The sequence below is a fragment of the Heloderma suspectum genome, chromosome 4 (assembly GCF_057233095.1).
Source record: "Heloderma suspectum isolate Gila_16-S chromosome 4, 16-S_ref, whole genome shotgun sequence".
Lineage (NCBI taxonomy): Eukaryota > Metazoa > Chordata > Lepidosauria > Squamata > Helodermatidae > Heloderma > Heloderma suspectum.
Window position 1 is genome coordinate 144,978,693 of NC_139461.1, and position 23,750 is coordinate 145,002,442.

The window sequence follows — 23,750 nt, forward strand, 5'->3', positions numbered from 1 at the left end:
CTTCTCAGCAGCTTTCAATATTCTGGATAGGCTGCCTGAGTTGGGTGTGGAAGGCTCTGTTACTCCTGCTTGGATGGCCGGTTGCAGGATGTAGTGATGGGGGATTACTGCTTAAACCCTTGGTAGCTCATCCTTTTGGGGTTCTGCAGGGTTTTGTTCTTTAACATCAACATGAAAGTGCTGGGGGGGGGGTGAGAGAGGTCATCTGGAAATTTGATTTGAGATGTCACCAGCATGAGGATGACACTAAGCATTCTCTTTTCCATCAGACATGGGTGAGTCTGTGGCTGTCCTAAACCAGTGCTTGAATGGTAATGGACTGCATGAGGACAAACAGACTCAATCCAGTATTGTTGGTTGGTGCTTCATCCACCCACGTAAATGATGGCTAGTAAGGGAAACCCTTCCCTCATTTTTTCAGAGAAAAAATAAGTGAAAGTGCCTTCTATCTGTTCTGGCTAGAGGCATTGCTAAGTTCTTAAAAGATCCAGGGCACAGGCTCATAACACAAATTTGCATATAATATATATCTGAGTCTAACCGCACCTCTACATGTGTGTGTGGTGTGTGCATGTGGTGTGCTCGCATGTGTGTATAGATTACTAACATACGTAAGTAGTATGCACTCACACCCCACCCCATTTCAATTCAGACCCCGATTCAGCGTTTTGGAAAACATCCCACTTCTGCTCTGGCCAACTTGTGGTCGGTCCACTTCAGCTCAGCACCAAACCTGAGTCAAGGTTTGGAAAAATGAGTCTTTATGCTTCCTGCTGACTACCCTGGGAAATTAGAAAAAAACTAACATTTTTCTCCTGGTCAGAACTGGATGATAATTTCAGGCATAGTAGCCCCCTAGAAGGGGATTATACCTGCCCAATGTCAGAAAAAATCGGTGCAGGGTTTATATTTTGATTTTCTTTTAAAGGGAGCTGCCAGCAACACTTTTATACCTGGGAAGAATTGGAAAAAAATTTCAGGATTCATTGCTCCATCAGAGATCATGTCTGCCAAATTTCAAAATGATAGCCACAAGGGTTTTTGGGCAAAGGTGGCCATGACATTTTGGTCTCCAAAAGAGGATATACTTATCTCCCTATTTTCCTTGTGGACCATTGTTCTGAAAACCTAGAGGTGTCCCTAAGTAAGAAACCAGCAGAGTTTCAGAAGGATAGGTCCAGCAGTTCATGTGGCAGGGGAGTTCTCCAATTTGGGGGAGGGAGTGATATACTTTCCCTTCCCTTCCAACCTTCCCCGATAGTTTTTGGGTAAATTTGTATGAAAATGCACAGATCATTAGAGGTGTCCCCCAGGCAAGAAACCTGCAGAGTTTCTGAAGGCTATACATACATGCAAATTTAGAATGACTAGAATTTATTTACATTTCACCAATGTTAGCAGCAGGGGAACATGGGTGGGAAGGTGCTATTGCACTCATGTCCTGCTTGTGGGTTTCCAATAGGCATCTGGTTGGCCACTGTGTGAACAGAATGCTGGACTAGATGGGCCTTGGTCTGACGCAGCACAGCTCTTCTTATGTTCTTAAATATAGAGTGCCTCTGAGCATATGTAAAATGCTATTCTTTCACCACTGAGCACTTACATTCTTCTACTAATTCTATTCCCCTCCATGCAACCATCCCTCATCCTACCATCCTCCAGCAACTCTTCATAAAAACAGATGTCTTGTTTGGTGCAACTCTGCTCTACCTCCTTGTTATGCACAAGCTCTCATTGTATCTTCCTCCCCATAACTTTATGTGTGCCAAGACTTCACCAGGATTCAGCCAATGAGTCTGTTTGCAGAACTCGGGCTAAGTTATGGAGATACTCTGAGCAAGTACTAAGTGCCATTCCCTCACCACTGAAGCTAGAGTTCATGCAAAAAACAAAACCCACAAATGACAAAATATGCATAGGACTGAGCTGAAAGGATAGTCAATTCATTAGATGGAATTGGGTAGGCACTGTATTAAGCCTGCAGTACCATGCTCACAACTCAGGACTTATTTCTGAGTAAACATGCAGGACATCAAGGTGCAAACCTCCCTGCAAAAGTAACTTGTGCTGGAATCCTATGCATACTTTCCTGAGGGTGAGCCTCATTAAACATAATGGGGCTTCTGAGTAGGTATACATAAAATTGTATACATTAGTAGTATTTATCTCCCCTCCACTTAAAAAACAACCAAAAACTATTTTTATTAAAGCTTTCTGTTCATAGGAACATAGGAAGCTGCCTTATGCTGAGTCAGAACCTGGGTCCATCCAGCAGTGGCTCTCCAGGGTTTCAGGCAAGATTCCTTCCTAGCCCTACCAGGAGATGCTGGGGATTGAACCTGGGACCTTCTGCATGCCAAACCTGTGCTCTACCACTGAGCTACAGCCCTTCCTATTGCTGGAAAATGGCAACTGACAGACAAAGCAGTCCCATATTTGTTTCTCTGCAACCATGTGAACCCACTTTTCTCAAAGGCTTGAGTGAGCAGAAGGAGAAAAACAAACCCTCTTGTCTGTTTGTATAAAGTCAAATACAGTTCAGAACTTCTCTTGCCTACCAAAGAGAATTCTTATGCTTTGGGTGGAATAAAGAAGAGAAAGAAAGAACAGGATAGGGGAGGAAAGAAGAATGGTGATTGGAAATGTGCGCAGGGGTGAGGGGTAGAGAGAATTCCCTAAGCCAAGTGGCTCCTTTCAGAAAGGTAGCACTTCAGAGGAATTTAGGAGGCTGTGGAGGGTTTGTAAGAATTGCACGTACTTAAATGAACTATGAGGTGAGGTGGCTGAGGGCTTTTTCTAGCTTTTTTAAAACTGTAGAACCTATTTAAAAGCCCCAGCAGTTCCTCAATCGTGACACCACATAGTCCTAACTGTCCTTTTGGAATAATTTGAATCCTACAACTAGTTAGGATAAATTAAAGAGGAGGGGAGAAAGAAGTTTGTGGAGGCTGATTGGATCCTTTACTGTTCTGAAGCTACTAAACTTCTGAAGAAGCCAAAGGTTCCAGTTTGGGGCAGTAAAACCAAATACTGTTTGAAATACCAGTATTTTACATGGAGCTCTTTCTTCCCTTCCTTCTCCCTCTTCAAAGTTTCATTGCAAGCAAGCTCCCAACAGTGGGCATGTAAGAGCAGAAAAATAGGGGGAGAGAGGTTTTTTCCATCTCAAATCAACCCTACACCAGAGATTAGGGATAGTGACCTCCTAATGGTCGCCTTAAACACCTTCTGATTAGGATCTCTAATCCCCTGTGTGGCTTGACAGTTTTTACTTTTTGTTTTAGTCTTTGAGAAAAGGAAACTTTATGCATGGCTAGCCCAAAAGCCACTGGACCTAACTGTCTGAAATTTGGCAGGTTCAGTCAGCTCCATAGGGGCTGCCAGGTCCCCAAATTCCATGCATGTATGTGGAAGCATAAAAAATATGGCTCTTTACTTTGACAGATTTTCTTGAAAATAGCAAATTTTACCTGTGACTAGCACAAAAGCCACTGGACCTCACTGCCTGAAATTGGGCAGGTTCAATCAGCCCTGTGGGGGCTACCAAGTCTCCAATTTCCATGTATTTATTGTACAAACTAAAAAAGTTATGGCTGTTTCGGTTTTCAACGCAAGTCAATGGAAAATGTAAAAAAATGGCAATTAGGACAGTTCAAAAGATCCGGGGCACAGCCCAAGCAAGATCCCATGCCTGTGCCCAAGTGGGCCCTCCTATAACAACACCCTTGGTTTTAGCTAATATGCCAGCTGCAACCATCTTTATGTTCTTTTTTTAGCATCAAATGAAACCTGTTTTATTATTCTAGGTGTTTTAAGTAACTTACGTTACTGGGTCTAAAATCTGAATTCCCAGGTATTAATTCATCATGCATTTGAAGAAGCAGCCAGTGTCTACAAATGCTTGTGCCAGAATAAGTTTGTTAGTCCTTAAGGTGCCACAAGACCCTGTTGTTTTTGCTGCAACAGACTAACATGGCTACCGCTCTGGAAAATGTGTTTTAATTATGTTTTTAAATAGTTTTTATTGTTTTATACTGTATTTTACTGTTGTGTTTGTGAGCCACCCAGAAAACTTACAGGGCAGTTATATAAATACAGTAAAGAAAAAAGAAAACATGCAACATGCAGGTTGCCCCTCAGTTTAAAAGAACTGCTAGGAACATGGAGTTCTCAGTCACATCCACTCTGGTCTGAAGCATTCAAGCAGCTCATACTGCTAAATACTGTAACACTTGAGGCCTTTTCTAGCAGCACAGCCACCCAGGCCCAATGGCAGAGCTAGCAACGGCACAGGTGTCTTGAAACAGCAGAGCCTGTCACTGCTACGTTCTAACACGGAGGCAGCTATGAAACTGCACATGCACTTAATACTGTCTCCCTCTCCACATAACATAGTCCACTGCACCCCTCTCCTATTGTTGTTCCCAAATCCACCCTAACGCTTGCTCAGAGAAAAAACTATAGAAGTCCAAATTCATCAAAGGAGTATAGCTACAGAGCTTTGCAGGAACAGAATTTATGTGGAGCCTGCAATCACACGTTGCTGCGTATCCTCACCCCCTATCAGGACTGCTCCTGTTCAAGGTTCTAGCCAGCCAGGCAACCAACTAGGCCCTCCTCCAGAATACTATACATTAACAGGGACTCAAAGCAGGCTAATTCACTCCTCCTGCCACACCCACCATTTTTCTTTTCTGATGGATACAGAAGATCCTGTGGAGTCTGGGGGGCACTGAACATGCTCAGTTCTCACTGGGCTCTTTTGGGTTTTTTTGTCTCCTTTTGGGGGGGGGGAAGCTGTGTACTTCTCTGCATAACTAGGGATTCATCCAGCATGGCCAAAACCTCCCTTTTATTAGTGGAGCTGTTTTGGCAGAGTCCACTATTAGAGGGAACAAGTGAGGCCTGCACTAGATGTCGCAGCACGGCACATCCTTCTTCCTAAAGGAAGTGCTTCTGCTCAGGATTCCAGCCAGCTACTCCCTCACCAAAGTAATTATGGTGATGGATTCACCCTTCTCTGGCGAGTGAATGGAACAATAACAAGGCTTTCAAGTTCTTTGTGACAGATTAACTCAAACTCAAGAGGTGTGGAGACAGAGAAAGCCTGCCAAGCCTGTCACTCTGTGCAGGATAATGCTTATTTTACCTCTGCTAATTAATTAGAGAAAACAAGGATTCCAGCGTAACAACAAGATGCGGGGGGGGGGGGAGCTTGATTCTCCTTTGGTCTGCAGTCACAAGAGAATTGAAGGCCCTTCTCGTAACTGTGAAGGACTAAATACCAATACAAAATAAAGAAACAGAAATAAAAGAGGGAGTGAGGAAAGGAAGAAAGTGAAATCAATCATCCATCATTCAGAGAGCCGAGGGCAACTGGGAGGCAGCACCCCATGCACCCTGGGAAGAACGTCACAGTGAGAGAACAACCTGGCCTCACACATGTATCTGTTGGAAAGGGAGCAGGTGCAGGGAGAGTGCTTCTGTCCTCCCTGCCAGACAGAACACCTAGAAGAACCTGAAATCATAACACTGGATGGAGCCCAGTTTGATTGTCTGCAAACCCGCCTCCCTCATTTCATCTTAGGACTCTGACCATGATGCAGCATCATGACTTCCAACATCCAGTCAGCATTTTTCCCTCTCCTATTCCCCCCACCCCCATCACCTGCTTTTAAAAAAACATCTTGCCTTCTGGATCTGGAGAATTTGAAAGCTTGCATATTTTTTGTGATTGTTAGGCTGGCCTAATAAAACGTATGACACCAATACGGATATAAGAACTTTGTCACTAAGAACTAGTGCCTAGGCTTCCTTTTTTCCTCCTCCCTCCCAATCCCTTCTTCTTTTGTTTCATGTCTTATATTATAAGCCTGATGGCAGGGAATGTCTTATTAATATTCATAGACTGCTCTGGGAAATTTTGTTTACTTGGTTGAAAAGCAGGGTAAAAATGCTTTGAATAAAATAAATGAAACGTTTTTTCCTTTTCTTTAATGGGCTTCCTGCTATAAGCTACCAGTTTAATTGGTAACACTTCTTTGTAAGATGATTTGTATTTCTCATTAAATACTAACGGTTGCATTTCAGCTGGCTGAAGACCCTTTGTTAAAGGATCGATGTGTTTTACAAATTGAACGAATGCATTCAAAAGCAGGCACCAGTCAGTTCAATGGAGGTTCCTCCAATGTAAGTATACACAGGACTGCAGTCACGCTACAAAAAAGTTTGGTCTTTAAGATGCTACAGGAGCATTTTAAAAAACTGGTAATTCTTCCTTCATTGTTGTAGTAACCCATCTTAGAGAAAACTAAACTAGGCATCTTACTAGCTAAAATAGACATCTCCCAAAGTTTGGATGTTTATACCAGAAAACTGTTTAAATAGTTGAGCTTATATAAAAGTGTACATATAAATACGTGTGTGTGTGTGTGTGTGTGTGTGTGTGTGTGTGTGTGAAAAAGAATGATAAAATCTGAAAGAGAAAATAACTGCCAAAAACTGTGGAATAAATCATGGACTAAAAGTAACATAGAAATGTCATGTGTTCATCAATCTCTAAGTCCAAGTTATATACGGGCACAACCCTATGCATGTTTAGACATGCTGGCTGAGGAATGCTGGGAGGTGTCTGTCTTTTTTCTGTCTGAACGCACACAGGATTGCGCCCTAATTTCATCATGATGTCAACACCAAGCCAGCCCCTCTCCCTCTCGTATTTCCCTTACCCCCAGCCTGTATTTTGTAACATCTTAGCCAATGAAGAGATCTGGAGAACACGAAAGCCTGCACAATTTTGGTGACCTTTGAGTTGGCCCAATAAAGCTATTATGCTAATATGGATATAAGAACTTTGTAACTAAGGTCTTGTGCCTGGGTTTACTTTTCCCCCCTCCCTCCCTCCCAATCCCCTTTTCCTTTTGTGTCATGTTTTCTACTGTAAGCCTGAGGCTTATTAATAATGTCTTATTAATATTTGTAGGCTGCTCTGGGAGCCCTTTGTTTTAGTGTTGATAAAGTGCAGATAATATTTGTGTTGATAAATACATGTAATATTGTTGCGCTATCTTGGTGGGACTGGACTTCACAGCTGGCTAGCAGGAACTAATGCTTGGTCACCAAAGCAGAGACCTTGTCTACAACCCTCAGAGCTCCCCCAAACATGCTGATACCTCCCTCTGGTTTCTCAGTAGCCCCATTTTGGCTCCTTTTCTTATCAGCACTCACCACCTCAGTTTGCTATTAGAGGGAGTGGTGATGACACAGATTACTCGTTAGACGGTAGCCAAGATTAAATATGGATGATCATTAGTCATGTAATAGTTTACCATGGTATGCATGTAACAACTTTGAAAGCTGATCAACTGTATCATCCTGTCAAGTGTTGAGTTTTATTACACTAGTGAAGGATCAGAAAGCATAGGACACAGATGCATGGGAAGTCTTCTGGAAGATGACTGGCTTACTAAGTGGGTACAGCTTGGCACATAGTCATGTACATTCATCGTTATTTCAACTGTAATGTGTTCAATCCTTTATAAAGAAGTTAAAGATGCTGCTACCTTCATACTGTGATGCAGGAAAGAGTGGTGTGTAAAGAGCTTTCTCCCACCAGCACTGCTTTGCTTGATTGTAGCTTATCTTCTGACGATCATTATTCAATTCAGGAAACTGTTTTAAGAATAACTGTATTTAGTTTAAAAGAAATACAACACAACAACATACTACACTACACTTCTAGTTATATAGTAATCTGTAGCTAAAGTAGGTTGTGATGCTGTAAAAAGGTTACTAAGCTTTTTCATGGAGTGGCTGTATACATCAGTTGGTCCTGTTAAACTTGTGCAGCACAATCATATGCATTTTTACTCAGAGATCCGTTCAATTGAGGCTTACTCCTAGGTAGGGTGCACAGGATGGCAGCCACACAGTTTTGCAACAGTACTGTGTATGAATGCAATTCTAGCTATGTTTTCCCCTGAAAAAAACAAAGTCTTATAACTGCATGTCTCTTGTTCTTGCACGTGGTTGCATATTTTCATATTAAATTCAATCTCTCTTTCTCCTCTTCCTCTCTCTGGAAACAAAATGTTAATGCCTACTTTGACTGGACTGTAATTGCACAAAAGCCTAATGCATAGCCAATGTTTAATTTGTCAAAAACACATCACTCCCTACCAGCTGAAAGACATGCCCTCCTTACAGACGCCCCATGCTTTCCCCTCTTACATTAATCTATGAGCTGCTTTTCTTTTCCTTTGCAGGTTCATTTTCAGAGCAATATTTAAGACAAAATTATACAGCTTTCCTGAAGGAGTTGAGAAATTAGAGGGGCGAATATAACGTTGGACAGATGCCCAGTTTGAACACTGTCTGTTTTGCATGAGAGGCCAAGTTAAACAGTCTACATAAATGATTGTTAAACTGAACTTCTTTAAACTAGAGGAAATACAGTGAGAGAAAAATGGCTGTGGGAGCCATTCCATCAGGCTGCACAACAGAGGGAGGGAACAGAAACAGGGCTTTGCCATTCACTGCCTCCGCTGAGAGCCCAGGTGCCTTTGGCCCTCCCTCAACCATCATCTAGTGGCAGTCATTTCCTCAGGCTACCTAAACTGTTTCCACCCCAGCTAGTCACAAGAACTGTAATTCTAAGAAATGGTGCTTGAACTTGCTCTTTCTCCTCTTCCCTCCGCATCCTTTTTCCTTGTGTGTCTTGTCTTTTAGATTATAAGCCAGAGGGTAGGGACTTACTGCTGATACTGAAAAGCAGTTCTGGGAACCTCTGGGGCTAAGAGCGGGCTAACAATGTTTTAAATCAGGGGTGGGCAACTTGTGGCCCTCCAGATTTTTGGCCTGCAATTCCATTCAGCCTTTTATCAGCATAGCCAATGGTGAGGGATCATGGGAGTTTGGGGCCAAAGCATCTGGAGGGTCACAAGTTGCCTATCCCTGCTTTAAATAAATACATACATACATGCTTTCTGATGTACTCTGGGGTCCATGAGAAATGAGGGTCAAGTGACATCAGATTGGGAGAAGAAAAGCCTTTGTTCCAGACATTTTGAAGGGAAAAGAGAGATGACCATAACGGCAAGGAAAGAGGCGTGGGTTTGGTGTCTTTTCAGCCAATGTAGTTGGAGACAGGGTAGGGATTATCTGAATTCTACAAGTTACAAGACAGTCCCAGTCCATGATAACTTTATTCTATTTGGAGTCAAAACCACACTCACTGGCACCAATTTCAACCATACAAGTTTATAAGGTGAGCAAGACAGGAGTCAAATGTACACCTGACTTGGGGGAGGCATCCAAAAACCATGGCAGACTTAACTAAGACAGGGTGACTAAAGGTCATTAAAGAGGTAACCAACTGCTTAAATGAAATGCAACAAGACCTCTAGGGCCCAAGCTCCACAGTCATTTCTTCCACAGCCCGGTAACAAGCCCAGACTATGGCTGCTTTTTAAGAAGAATTATGATTTTTCCTCCAAGGAGTTCAAGGTGGCAGACATTCTCTCTTCCCCATTCTATTTTATTCACACAGCCACCCTGTGACGTACGTTGGGCTGAGAGATGGGGACTGGCCCCAGGTCACCCAGTGAGCTTTCTGGCTCAGATGTGGATTTAAACTGAGATCTTCCAGCTCCAAGTTTAATATTCTACCCACTGTCCTGCACAACTGCAGCCCTTTTCCCTGGCATGGAGTGTGCCCTGCCTTGCCTCTCTTCCAAGCCAGCAAGTCCTTGCAGCATCCGCTGCCACTTCTGCCTGCCTCCAAGCACAGGAGGCAAGAGTAACCCATGTTTAGGACGGTGCCGTCTTTCTCTTCTTTATTCTGCTCCCCAACCTTGGCAGCCTTGGCGAAGGTCAAGAAGTTGACCAGAGGAAGCAGAGTGCTGGGAGCTCCAAGAAGCCTGCCTTGCAAGATACAGAAAAAAACAGGAGGAGGTACTTGTGCTCAGCCTCAAGATGAACACAGATGCTGGAACTGGATCCCAGGTCACAGTAAGCCGTTTGGGGAGGGGTGGGGGGGGAACCATGTGTGTAGTTTCTTGCTGCTCTCTGGACTGCAGGCTTTGTCTGAAGATTCTCAACTAACATTGATAAAGGGGACCATTTAAAAACACATGGCTAATACTTAATGCTTTACACTTTAAAATCTATTTTGAGTCAGGAATTTAAACCAGTCTTTCAGTTACTAGATATGGCACAACTAGAGGCATGTTCTGCATGCTACTATCTTTTACCTTTCATACCCTTTTAATGCTGCCATCCAAATTGGGCCAGGATCTTGCTTTACATTTTAGGGCTCCGTGTTAGAAGATGTAAACATGCACTGGTTAACGTTTTCTACTCTTCCACAGTACATTTATAACGATTCAAATAATTCTATATTAAATTTAAGTGTTTCATTTTGAATTACTTAACTCAGAATATTCTAGTAAAACTTAAGTATGAAAGTATACTCATTCCATGCTTAGCTGTTTGCTTTTTTTAAGAGGGAAAAGATACAGCAGTGAAAACTTAGAAGAATCCACACTATATGCTCTTCGAAGTTTCTCCATAAACCTAGGAAAAGAACTGAGGAATTTTAGACTACAGTTCCATGTATCTTCACAGGATTTTCCAATTGGCTAATACAGAGCAACAATGCCACTGCCACAGGAAAGGAAGCTTTAACAGGGCTGGATAGCAGGCTGCAAGACACACTGGTTTGTATTCAATGTTAGTCCTACTTAGAGGAGACCCACTGAAATAAATGGGACTTATGTTAGACTAACACTGGATACAACCCATTATCCCCTACCTCCCAGGAGCACTTCACTAAGTACCCCTAAGTTTACATACATGTGAACTACGACAATTACAACCTTTATCCTTTTACTACATTGGCCTGATTTGGACATGACAACAACCCAGTATTTTTTTTTTAAACCCTGGGTTGTTGTAAACAAAGTGGGAGCAAGCGAGCATGCTAGTCTGCTAGGGATAAACAACCCAGGGATACTTTGTCCTTGGGTTGTTAAGTGTGATGTACAAACTGTGATTTCTGGGTTGTTGGGGGAGGAGACAACCCAGAGTTGATGGGAGTTTCCCTAGATCATTTTGTTCCTCCCATTTGCAGTGGGAGTGAGCACTGGGAACCAGCATGCTTGCTTGCTCCCACTTGTTTCACAACAATCCAGTTTTTTTTTTTTAAAAAAAACCTGGGTTTAAGTTGAATTCTTCAAATATGTCTTCCATGATGACATCATGGATTCATTAAATTACATTTCACCTTACTGAACCATGTTGTATCTTTCAACCACAAATAAGTGTAGTACATTATACATCTCTCAAGAGCATACCTCTTTCAGTTGTGCTGAAGAAACAAGATTTTCATATGCATTATCTTTACAACTGCAAAACTTGTCTTCCTCTTCTTGTGGTTCCACAACATTGCAACTAGATTTAGAATTTTCCACAGCCATCAAGTCTTGTAGGTCTTTTATACCACACTCTAAGCAAGAGTTTTCATTTTCTACCAGCAATATTCCAGATGATTCTTCCTGGGAATCCAGAGATGTCTGTGCACTCTTTTCCATCCCACACTTTTTTAATCTAGGAAGGAACTTCCCAGACTCAAGTTCTGATTTGCCGTAATAATGCCCTTCTTTTTCTGCATCCTCTTCCAGTGGTTTGAGATCTGCTTGTGGATCATCAAATACTTCCGCTTGAGAAGGGGCAGTAATATTCCCCTCATCTTTCTCCGATTCAAAGTCAGACTCACTTCCACCACATGGAGAAAGTTCAGATGCAGAAATGGGGCGAAAGTGAGTCCTAGGAGAAATCCGTATTGCTCTGTACTGTGTCCTCCCAGCACCACATATTCTAGGACGAAAAACTTCCCTATCAGAATCAGAGCAAAGGATAGATTTGGGTTTAAAGCAAGGGCTGAAGGATGCAATTCCTTCTGGTTCAAATGTACATTCTACATGAAGAACTTGTGAAAATGGATTATTCAAGTCAAAGGAAGAGAATGAATATTCAAGACCAGACTCTTCACCTTGAAAATTACCACAAGCTTCTAACAAGTCTTCATGGAAGATAAATGAAAAACCCCTATTTAATCCGTGATCACCACACTTCAACTGCTCACTCTGTTCAAATGATACAAAGGGTCTCCATAATTGTCTGTGACCAGGGGCAAAGCTGTTTCCTGGTGTCATGAAGACATCTGTACCAGCTATTGTAACTACATCAGAAGCTGCACACTGTAGTAAGTTTCCTTTTGGGTGACTGGGTGGCACCACTGCCCACTCTCCATCACTGTTAAATGTTTTGAGCTCCCCATACACACCACCAAGAATAAATGAACTTTCTTTATCTTGGTTAATATCCCATGGTTTGGAGGGTGTAGTATAATCTCCACAATCCACTTTGGATAAATGGTTTGAGGCAAAAGCTCTTTTCTCCAAATTCTCTTTCTGGCCTTCCCAAAGATGATATTCCGATCTTTGCACTGCTTTGTTAGGATCCTGAAGAATTTCTACCTTGGCATCACTTAAGCAGCAACAATAATGATTTACATCAGCTGAATATAACTCCTCTTCTATTCCATCTATTTCTATAATTGCTGCAGAATTTCCATCTGTCATATTTGTCCAGATGTCTTTAATACCCCCTGAGCCATAGTCATCTTCATGTGGACTGCTGTCACTACACACATGTGTAGGTTCATATTCTTTTTCTTCAGCTTTTTGCTCTAGCTGAATACCACAAATAGATTCTAGTTTAGATTTTTTTGTAAAAATTAAGGTAGGCATTTCTCCTAAAGTTCTAGTCTGTTTCTGGCAGGTTTCCTCCTGCAAAAAGTCTCCAATTTCTTCATCTACATAACTTGAAGATACTCTGGGAACTACATAATTAACATCATCGGAGTTAAATTGAGGGGATTCTTCAAATGGAATATTTAAAGTCTCATTGTCTGAACGTGTTTCTTCAGAGTATGACCATGGACTACAAGTTCTTGTTGACAGATTAGAACAGTGTTCATTTTCATCAAAGGCACTATTTTTGGTCCATATTAACAATCTAGACTGTGTTTTCCCAAACATACCAACATTGCTACTACAATCTGTATTTTCACTTCCCAAACTGAGTTTTTCAAAAGGAAATGGTAAGACAGAATTACTGCATTGCACTTCAAACACTGAAAAAGAATTTAAACCAGACCCTTCATTAGTATCTGAAAACAGCTCTTGATTGCCTGCAAGCATGTGTGAATTAAGCATTGTGCTGTCTAAGGTAGGGGAAAGTCTAATAGGAGAATCTCCTCCAAAGCTTTCCCCATCTGCATCGCCAGAGCTAGAAGATGAACAGCACTCCCAAAATTGAGCTAAATTACTAAGGTCTTGCAAGAACCACCCTTCAGCACCAGAGGTGGCTGAATCCGCCCATATTGCACTTTCCCCTTGCAACTCCATGCCATCAAACACTATGCAACATTCTGCCTCAAAATCAGTCCCCTCTTTACTTTTCTGCCGAATCATATTCAAAATCCGACTCTCTCCTTGCATCTTGCCTGAGGCACCAGAATCCAACATGGATTGGTCAATATCCACTTCATAGAAGTGTGTTAGTTCTGACAGATGAACACCATCTGAGTGTGTATCGTCCTCTGGTTGAGAACACATTGAGGTCCTAGTGAGGCCAATGTCCTCATTTAGAACTGCAGGCATTTCCACAAAATGGCCATCGATGAAAGTACCTGCTGCGAGGTATGTTTTATTAATATTATTGTTGCTAATGCAAAGACCTTGCACTGATTCAGCTAATTCTTCTACAGCCTCGGATGTTGCATCTTGCCTGTTGCGGTATGTCGTCTCAAGCTTACTTTTTCTACTCAGGGGAACAAAGTATTCTGTAATTGGCTCAGTATACCATAAGGGCTCTTCCTTATATTCCTTTTCATTTCTGTTATCAAAATAGAGCTCTTTTCTCTCATAGTTGCCAGCTTCTTTCCTTCTGATTTCTTTTAATGGCCGTTTACCCCTTTTACACAGTTGTTTAATGGATCCATTGCTGCTGCTGCTGCCACCGTGAATTTTTCTTTCCGCTTTCTCACCAGCTTTTGCCAGGTGCCTGCTTTGTCCATTCCGTCCTTTTTTACTCCGAACCTCCCTTGTTTTATGCCTTACTTTAACACATTTTGTAGCTGCTTTTAATTCACCTTGATTATCACTAGAATTTGAACCTTCTTCACTGGAGCCAGAAGACCAGGATCGAGGACGTATCTTTCCCTCGGTTTTATGTCGGACTTGCTTTTTGTATAAAGCAGGTTTCTCTTCAAAACTGCTATTCCCAAACTTGTTCTCTTTTTCATCTTTATCCTTTTTCTGTGTGGCTCTCTCATGTACAGTGGCAGGTACTTTGTTACTATTTCGCTCTTTGGATACTTCACTTTCACTAATGCAGTCCTTTGGAGACGATGTATCTGTGCTAGTTGCTGGGACAGTAGAAGATGAGGAGGAACTGGAGTAAGAACAAATTTTGGATTTATTCCATACAGTCATAATTTCTTGCAGGCAAACTGGTTTCTTGGAAAGAGGTGGAAATGCTTCATAATACCTGTGGGGGAAAGGACAACAATTCAGTACGTACAGCCCATTTAACAAAGAGCAAGCAACATACCAGTTTTGCCAAGTGCATTTATATTTCCCTCATTTTGTGCATCCTACCTCTGTTTTAGAGGACGACAGAGCTTTCATACTGCACTAGAATTAGCGCCAAACTCTGAAAATAAGTGGATTATGTGCAACCTTTTATGGGGCAGAGCGCCAGAGGGAGGGTTTTTCCCCATTTCATAGCTCAGGTGAGAGTGGCCAGGGGCCAAAAGTCCAAGAAGAACCACCAGGCTCTGGCATATGGCTGGTGACATTAAGGGGCACAATTGGCGTCTAGAGACCTTCAAGCTTGTCATGCTCCTGTGACATGGATCAGATAATCCATGCCTCCTCTACATCTTTAGATGCCTCCGGGGGCACACAGTATATTCTGAGGCTTCTACGCTCAGACACACTTCCTTAGGGCCACACCCAGGCATGAAAGTAGCCCTAAAGGGTTCCATTTGGACTGAAGGGGCACTGAATTCTCTCAAACAGTCCCATACAAGTGGGGTGTATTTGAGGGGACTGGGCGTCATAGGATCTATGACTCATGATACCCAGTTATTTTGGATGCACTGTACATGTACAGGTGTGTCCAAAGTCTCCCTGCAAGAATGGATGGGATCTTTCTGCCACCTCTGAAAAGTAGCACAAAGGGGGGGGGCAGCAGGAAGAGTCCCATCTACATCATGAAGGGCACAGGGAAACTTCTAGAGCCCTTGTATGCCCAATGTTATCATCAGGCACAGGCCCAGTTCACACATAACAAGAAGCCACCATGGATGAATTTCACTAAAGCAGGACTTCTTATTGCAGCAGCAGCCATTATGAATATTCGGGGTGTGGCAGCGGCGCACTGTACCTTCTCGTTACATGTGAACCTGGTGAGGGTGTTGCTGGGGCCACCTGAAACCCTAAAACACCTGACAAGCCAGCTGCAACCCTAAAACAGCCCATGGATTCTGGGTGGCTTGTCAAACACCCCAACAGCCCACGCTCACCAGGTTTGCATGTAACGAGATGCTGCAGCAGGGGCTTGGATTGTCAACCTGCCACCCACAGACACCCCAACCTGCTGTGACTAATAAGCCATGGTGGGTTGCAGTGATTGTGCAAACCAGGTCACACAAAGGGGCACAGAATCCAGGTTCATTTGTAATTAATCCTGAGAGACATCAGCTTAGGTAATTTGGTTTGCCTTGATTCATTCAAGTCAGACTGGAGTGGAAGGTTTCCATCCAACACTATACTGCACAACATATGAAAAACTGAAAAGGTGCAACCGAATGTATTGTTTTGGGCATGACAAAAACATCTCCTGTATGAAGCAATGTAGTTAAGTTGAGGAATAATGTGTCCCTGCCTGGTCTTCTCAGCCTCAGTACCTTGTTTGGTAGAACTAATGGCAAACTGCATCCTGGGGAAGCCTTACTGAACAACAACTATAACTTGAAAATGTTACTTTTGGATGAAAATCAATAGTGTGTGCCCTTTGCTAAAAGAAAAAGGATGGGGTTATGTAGTACTAAATGTCCTTGTAACTTGCCATGCTTAGTGCAATGACGATTTTTTTTCTTTTAGGTACAAAATAAAATTAGATTTTAACAAAGTGACCCAGTTTGCATGATCGAAACAACCTACTGTGGCTTTTCAGCCGCAGTGGGCTGCAGTGCGTGCTGGGCGGGATTTGAATCTTAAATGCCTGGCCATGGCTCATCATGTCGTATGAACCTGGGCAGTGGGATTGTGCGAGGGTTAAACAACCCGCACATAACCCATGGTCTGTTGTTGGGTTATGCGAGGGTTGTTTAATCCTCGCACAACCCCTACTCCCTGGTTTGCATGACATGACAAGCTGTGACTGGGCGATGAATATTCAAAAGGGCCGGCTACACACACCACAGCCCACTGTGGCTCAAATAAGCCCCAGTGGGCTGTTTGATCACGTGAACTGGCCCGATAATTCATTTGCAGAAGGAAACATTTTAATTCAAAATTCAAATTCTTATTTCAAGTCCAGTCACAATATTCAAGTGCCTATTCAAAATAGCACTTATACTTACATCTGCACATACATAAGATTTTTTTTAAAGGGAAACCTACATTTCCACTTGATCCTTTGCTGCAAGAGATAAATCAACTTCAGGAGGCAAAGAGCCCTCAAGCTTTTTGTGGATCTTCTCCTCTGCTAAAAAAAATAAGATAGTCAAACGGAAAACGTGATCTCAGACTTTTCATTTCAAATATTTTATTACAAAGAGAAACATACATCCTACTAAAAATTATTTTTACAATAATATAACTCCACATTTTACTAGTGTCATTCTGTAATTAAGCACACTTGTAGGTTCATGTAACCATTAAAATATACTGGATTTATTTTGGTCAAGTAACCCACATTCTTTTTGCAATGTAGTATTCTATCTGTTTGGAGACGTGTGTGTGTGTGTGTGGGGGGTGGCAATTATGAAATTAACAGATTTCAAGGGTGAGCAAAATCATCTGCTCAGACTTTCCAGAGGCAAGAGCCAATAGTTACATATAGAAAAAAATGTGCATCTTGTCTGTTTGGTAGGTCGGTACACTGAAGCATTTATGTTTTGGGAACTGAACAAAATGCAGAGTTCAGGTAGTTAAAAAAGTATGAGATCACCCATCACCCAGTAGATGACACCGGTGAGATACAACGTAACATCTCCTGGAGCCAAGGGATGAACCTTGTGATGACATAGCTTTTCTCTCATATCAATCCCACAATTGTAAATACAATACTTCACTTAGGGCACAACCCTATGGCCACTAGAGAACAGCTAGACGGCCATAGGATTGGTTGGTTTCCAGGATCTGACCTTGGAGCCCGTGCTCCAAGGTTGGTTCCCAGAAAACCGCCTCCCCACCCCCTCCGCCTCATAGGCAGCGCAGATCGTCCCCAGGCTCCTCACTCAGAAGAGCAGCACAGAGCAGGGCAAAAGGCGGCATTCCTGGGGGTGGTGCAAACCACTTTACAATGCTTCCTATGCACTGTCTGGCCTCCCCCCCACCCCGGTCCACTCTGGCTAGACAGCTGAAATTGGCTGTCTAGATGGCAATGCACGGCAGCTGGAGCGCAGATCCCCTCCGTGCTCCGCCCGCCCTGCACTGGATAGGGGGTCACCTCTGAGTTCAGAGTGCATAGGATTGCTCCCTCCATATGCCATATGTATAGTGTACATATGGTACAATCCATTTCAGATTGTAGCTGCAAGTTCACATGCATGAAATGCTCTGCTGTGTAAAATAAATCCCTGCACATAGAACACTAGATGTCAGGGAGAAGGCTAGGCTTAGTGGCGGAGAACTTTCCATCATGTGAACTCTCACCCACAGTCTGAAACAGCACTGTCTAGGCACAGGTTTACTTTCCCTCTGTTTATGGGAACTAAGCCTTATTCTAGTTTACCTGAATCAACAGAACAACTGTGTGTAAAGAAGTGGCTTAATATATCTCAAAGAGATCTAATCCCTGAAACCATTTATTCCAAAACACAGACTCACCTTGTTCACTCTGGAGATCTTTCAGCCTGCAGCAGAGCTCCTCCACTAAAGTCTCAATCCCAGAGCTCTGTACAATAACAAAGCATAATTACAGTTTAGCAGTGATTTAATGCCTTAGAAGTGTTCAAAGTCTTTCACATATATTATTTCAAAAATTGTTACAATGGCCCTGAATGAAACTATTGGGGGGGGGGGGGATGAATGCTGAGGCTAAGAAAATAGATTTCCCTTTCACCAACTAGTGAAGCTGTGAGATTATGTAGACCCTCCCGCAGCCAGCTGCTCAAATTCAAAGCAACTGTCCCCTGTGGTTACTTTTAAGCAAATAAATAATCAGAGTATCCTATCATGGATCTCTATATAATATCTAGTTTAGCCTCAAGACAGAAGTGTAACTAAAATGGATTGGAGGGCCATGTACCTCATCTCAAAGATGCCAGAGGACCACATTTTTTTTCTCACCAAAAATGCAGATTTCAAATTTGGTTCACTTCCATCCCAATTTAATGAAAGACAATCCTCCCAAAAACCAGCTACATTTTGAAATATTAGATGGAGAAGTGCAGTGGGAATATCTAACCCAATGCACTAGTTTAAATCTAACCTTCGGCACAACTCCCAATTCACACGCCTACTGTAACTGAGCTAACTGTAACTGAGGTAGACCTACAATGACCTAATCTGACTTAAGAGTCATATTAGGTAGACAATCCTTCCCCAGCCTGGTGCCCTCCAGATGTGTTAGGTTACAAGTCTCACCATCCCCAGCCAGCATGGCAAGCATGCTGGCTGATTATGGGAGTTGTACTTCAAAACATCTGGAGGGCACCAGGCTGGATAACACTGAGCTAGACACACTATGAACTGATGTTAAATGTTGTTACCAAGAAAGAGACCAGACTGAAGTCACTGGGCCAGACTGCACAACACGAGCGTGGTTGATAAGCCACGGTGGCTTGTTAACCACCCTCATGCCATGCAGGCCGAGTAAATGATTTAACACAATTTCGCATTTTTGTCTGAACAAATGTGCACATTAATTGATTGCTAATACAATTAAAACATACTGATTTGCAAATAGCCTTTGTGCTACAAAGCAGCATAATCCAACAGCTTCAGTCATGAAGCCCAAATGCCTTTTGCAGAACAGACATCAATCTGCTTACAGACAAGGGTGGTGAAATCAAAGTATTTCTGTTTAGCTCTCTATACATGCCAGGATAATTCAGGATCACTTCCTTGAAGGCTAAATGTTCATAACTTTCTAGAAAAGAGAGCTAGTAGTTAATAGGGTTAACCTATTGCCCCATAAAACAGGGAAGTAAATTACCCTGTTGTTTGGTCAAGTTATAAATATTCAAAATTTGAGAACTGAACACACTACAATGTTCAGGTAGTTGGAAGACATAAAATAAAGCTTCGGAATCACACAGAAGACTTCAGTGAACGATCCTGGTAAGATTTTGGAGGGCATCTCCTGGATCCTAGTGTGTGTAAGGACTTGCCAATACTTGGATCTCATGGTCAGAAGATATCATTAATCATTATCAATTCAAAATAACATACGTACAATGCTTGCTCAAAAATCAGGTATTTTCTCTTTTACATGTAACAGCAGCTTTTAACTCACTATGGCTGCATTCGCACATAATGCTAAACCATCATTTAGCACTCTGTGCACAAGCAGAAAGCAGCCCATGCAAAGTGACAAGGTTCGCACATTCTCCACTCTTCTTGCACAGCTCAGGGGAGGAATAAATCAGAATTCAATTTCGCTTTAGCAGACTCAAGGCTTCTTATTACATATGAATTGGGAATTGTGGTTTAAAATAAACTCTAGTTTGTTAAACAAGCCAGCAAGCACAATCCATGGTTTGTAGGTGGCTTATTTCGTAATGGACTGAAAGTTTATTTTAAACCACTATTCCCAGTTCGCACATCAGAAGGCAGGAATCTGATAAAACAAATCCTGCTTTGTTTATTTCTCCTCCCAGACATGTGGAAAGAGAGGAAGTGAGAAAGCATACGAGACTGAGACTTTGCTCATGCTCCTTTCTTCTCATGCACTAAACTATGGTTTAGTGGTACATGCAGCCCTTCCCTTTGTTGTATACAGTATCATGGATTCTGGTTTAAGAGACTGGAAGTGCAGGCTTTAAATTCAATACAAGCATGCTAGATTTCATTTTAAATTAGTGACACTTAGTGTAATTTAAATGGTAAACAAATATTTTTAAAAGAAGGATTTAAACAACACAAAACAAAACCCAACAATTTTATCTAACCTAGTACCAAAGTTCAGAATGAGAAGTTAAATACGATTCAACGATAGCGTTAATTCTTACTTCATCGGAAGCAGAGCGAAGACACTGAACAGCAGCCTGTTTTTTCATTTCTTCTAGTGTTAGATCAGAGCATTTTTTCTTACTCTTCCCCCATTTCTTGTAAGCTCCTTTTTCCCAGCCCAGGAAGATGTCATTCTCCTAAAATAAAGGTAAAGAATAAAAATTAATTCCAATATTTTTCACAAGTTGTTCAAGGCTTTTTTTAAAGGGAAGACACAAAATACCATGTGGGGTAGGGAAAGAAAGCAACAACATATATGTATCCCATGATCCTATCTCCTCTCAAGTCCTGATTTTATATTTATAGTGGATATTTTATACCCTGCCCTTCAAATATTTTTTTTTTCATGACAGCTTTACAATAAAGATTAAAAATATAGTAACACAACAAAAGTAATAGAATCCAATTGTAATACACACAGTTAAATGTCTAGGAGAATAAAAAGTTCTTTGGTTGGTGCCATAGTAACATCAAAGTAAGCATTAGATAAACCTCACTGGGGTGAATATTCCACAACTGGGGCACCACTACCAAGAACGCCCTTTTCCCTGTCTTGACTTGCTGTATCTGTGATAGTAGGGGCACAAAAGGCAAGTCTCCCAAAAAATGAGCTCAGTGCACAAGTAGGCTCACAAGGAAATAGATGATCCATCAGGTGCCCTGGTCTTAAGCAGTGATGGGGGGACTTTAAAAGTTAAGTTATTTTGCCCAGGTAGCGAAATTTGCCTTGGCAGCAAGGAAAATACGTGCCAAAGCCCAAATAGCCTAGTAGGGATGATTCTGTTGGATGTGTGAATTTCTGTATATACAAATATGTGACTGTACTGTACTGTTTTCCCCCCTCTTTTTTTTTAATGTACACTGTGGGGGTCTATGGCTTTAAGCAATAAAGTATCTATCTATCTATCTATCTATCTATCTATCTATCTATCTATCTAGTTAAGTAACGACACTCTGAACTGAGCTCAGACACAGATATTTCAGTACCATCGAAGCATGTTCTTAACATCTCACCCCAGTTAACACTCTCACAGCTGTAGTTTGCACTAACTGCAGTTTCCAAACTGCTTTCAGAAGGCAGCATTACACAGTCTAACCTGGAGATTACCAAAGTTGATAACTGAAGCTAGGCTAGCTGTCCAGGAATACTCACAGTTGGGATATCAGCCAAAGTCATGGAATGCATGCACTGCCATGGATGCCACTTGCACCTCCAGTAATAAAGATGGATCTAGAACTCTCCCAAATAGTGAACCTGATCCTTTAGGGGGGATGAAACCACATCCCAAACGGGCTGAACACTATTAATCTGAACAGACTAATCACCTACCAACAGCATATCTATCTTCTGGACTGAGCTTCAGTTTATCAGCCCTCATCCAGTCCACTGCCAAGCCCAGTATTGATTTAGCACTTCTACAACCACATCTGCATCTAATGAAAATGAGCAGTAGAGTTGGATGACTTGAGCATATTGCTGACCAATCATTTCAAATCGCTGGAATGACCTTACTCAGCCATTTCATGTAGACACTAATCAGCACAGGGGGCAAAATGGAAACCCTGTGGAATCCCATAGCACAGATGCCACAGAACACAGAACTGGGAGCAACAGTCCCCCAGCACCACCTTTTGGAATCTGTCATCCAGTATGATCCATCATAATACAGCGCCCCAATTCCCATCATATTTGAGGTTAACCTATCTCACAGGGTTGTTGCGAGAATAAAATGAGGAGGATTATGTACACCACCTTTGACTCCTTGGAGGAACGACAGAATATAAATGTAACAAATACGTAAAATAAATATTTATATCAAACCAGTCATTTAGGCACTATGAAGTTGAGAGAAAACCTGCTTAAAAGTCATAAAATAGGGGACATTGTGTGACCTCTGTATAAAGTAAAGCCTGAGAAATTCTAGCTAATTTCAGTGAAGCTACACTGAAATGTTCCCACCACTAAGAGGTCTGCAATAATTATATCGCTGGGTATTTGAAAGCCTTTATCTATTGACTGACCTCAAATTTGCCATTTGAGCAAATACAGACTTTGGTGGTTTGCAACTCATTTTAATGTAATGACCAACCATGGGTTATTTAAAACAAAACAACCCAGAAATGCCGTGTTCCTTGATTGTGCTCTGTGATATGCAAACCCGGAACTCTGGGTTATTCAAGAAGAAAAAACCTAGAGTTTTAACCAACAACAAACCATGGGTTAAAACTCTGGGTTGTTCCTCCCTGAACAACCCAGAGTTCCGGGTTCACATACCATGGACAAAGTGGAAATGGTGAGTGAGTGGGAGGCAGCATGTTTGCTCCTGCCCCAACAACCTATGGGTTGTCATTATGTGCGAAGTGGGTAATTATCTACTTCACTGATACGCCCCAGAGTCTATTGATATGGAAGGTATCAAAATCATCCAACTGGATTGTTAAAATACCAATGTTTGCTTGCTCCTAAGCTTAACTAGAAATACTAGTGTCCCTTCCTGCAACTTAGACCTTAGCGTTTTAAGAACAACATTTAAAAGGTATTAGCAAACATTCCTGTTTATAACACCTTGCGTGACAGACTACATCTGAAGAACGGTCACATATATATTGATGTAAAGATTCAATGAAAAGCAGATACAACCTAACTATATTAAGACACAATTTTGACTAAAGAGCTCTACTGAAAGCAGAGAAATGTATATGTATTCATTAATATAGTAATTCCCCCCCACCTGAAAATCAGTGCCAGCCAACTGAGTTATTGCACATGCATACTGAAATTAACAGCCAGCTCACCATGCTAAATTCTCATTATTCCACAGATGAAGTGGGCTTGCCATTATCTTGCATAGGAAGGCACTTGACTTCTCCAGCACCTCACTGGGGCTGTTCTAGTCTAGAGCAGAGTTATAGGTTATTCAGCCTCAATCCTTCCCCTCTGTAATGTGCAGTACCTGCTCTCTCATTTCTGGCCATCACTGCACTGAATGTTGTGCTTGGGCCCCAGTCCATATCATCTGATGCTAATAATGGTATCAGGGCATAGGGCAAGTTGTCCTTCATGTTACAAAGGAAAAGAACTCAACACGGGCTTGCCATTTTCGCAGCTGACCAGTGTTTCTTGTAACATGTAGCTCTGCCCTTAGTGGGATGTAAGAATTGCTTGCAGCTTGTATGAACAGCTTGTTATGGTACTTCCAATGCATCAGCTGAAGCTGC

The 23,750-nt window shown here is 42.0% G+C and overlaps 1 protein-coding gene across 14 annotated transcripts in view; it reads right to left on the reverse strand.

Annotated features, from left to right (window-relative positions):
• Positions 1-23,750, reverse strand: part of KIAA0232 (KIAA0232 ortholog) — an 81,664-nt gene that overhangs the window by 11,877 nt on the left and 46,037 nt on the right. For 7 of the 14 annotated variants that reach the window (XM_084850796.1, XM_084850794.1, XM_084850790.1 and 4 more), the window contains 5 exons: positions 20,531-20,668; positions 18,186-18,252; positions 16,755-16,839; positions 11,352-14,613; positions 7,563-7,671 (listed from right to left, as the gene is read on the reverse strand). In XM_084850796.1, coding sequence (XP_084706922.1) covers positions 7,563-7,671; positions 11,352-14,613; positions 16,755-16,839; positions 18,186-18,252; positions 20,531-20,578 — 3,571 coding nt within the window. In that variant the 5' untranslated portion in view covers positions 20,579-20,668. Of the gene's footprint in view, positions 1-7,562; positions 7,672-9,723; positions 9,918-11,351; positions 14,614-16,754; positions 16,840-18,185; positions 18,253-20,530; positions 20,669-23,750 lie in introns of all 14 variants that reach the window. The other 7 variants (XM_084850800.1, XM_084850798.1, XM_084850789.1 and 4 more) reach the window with 2 other exon arrangements.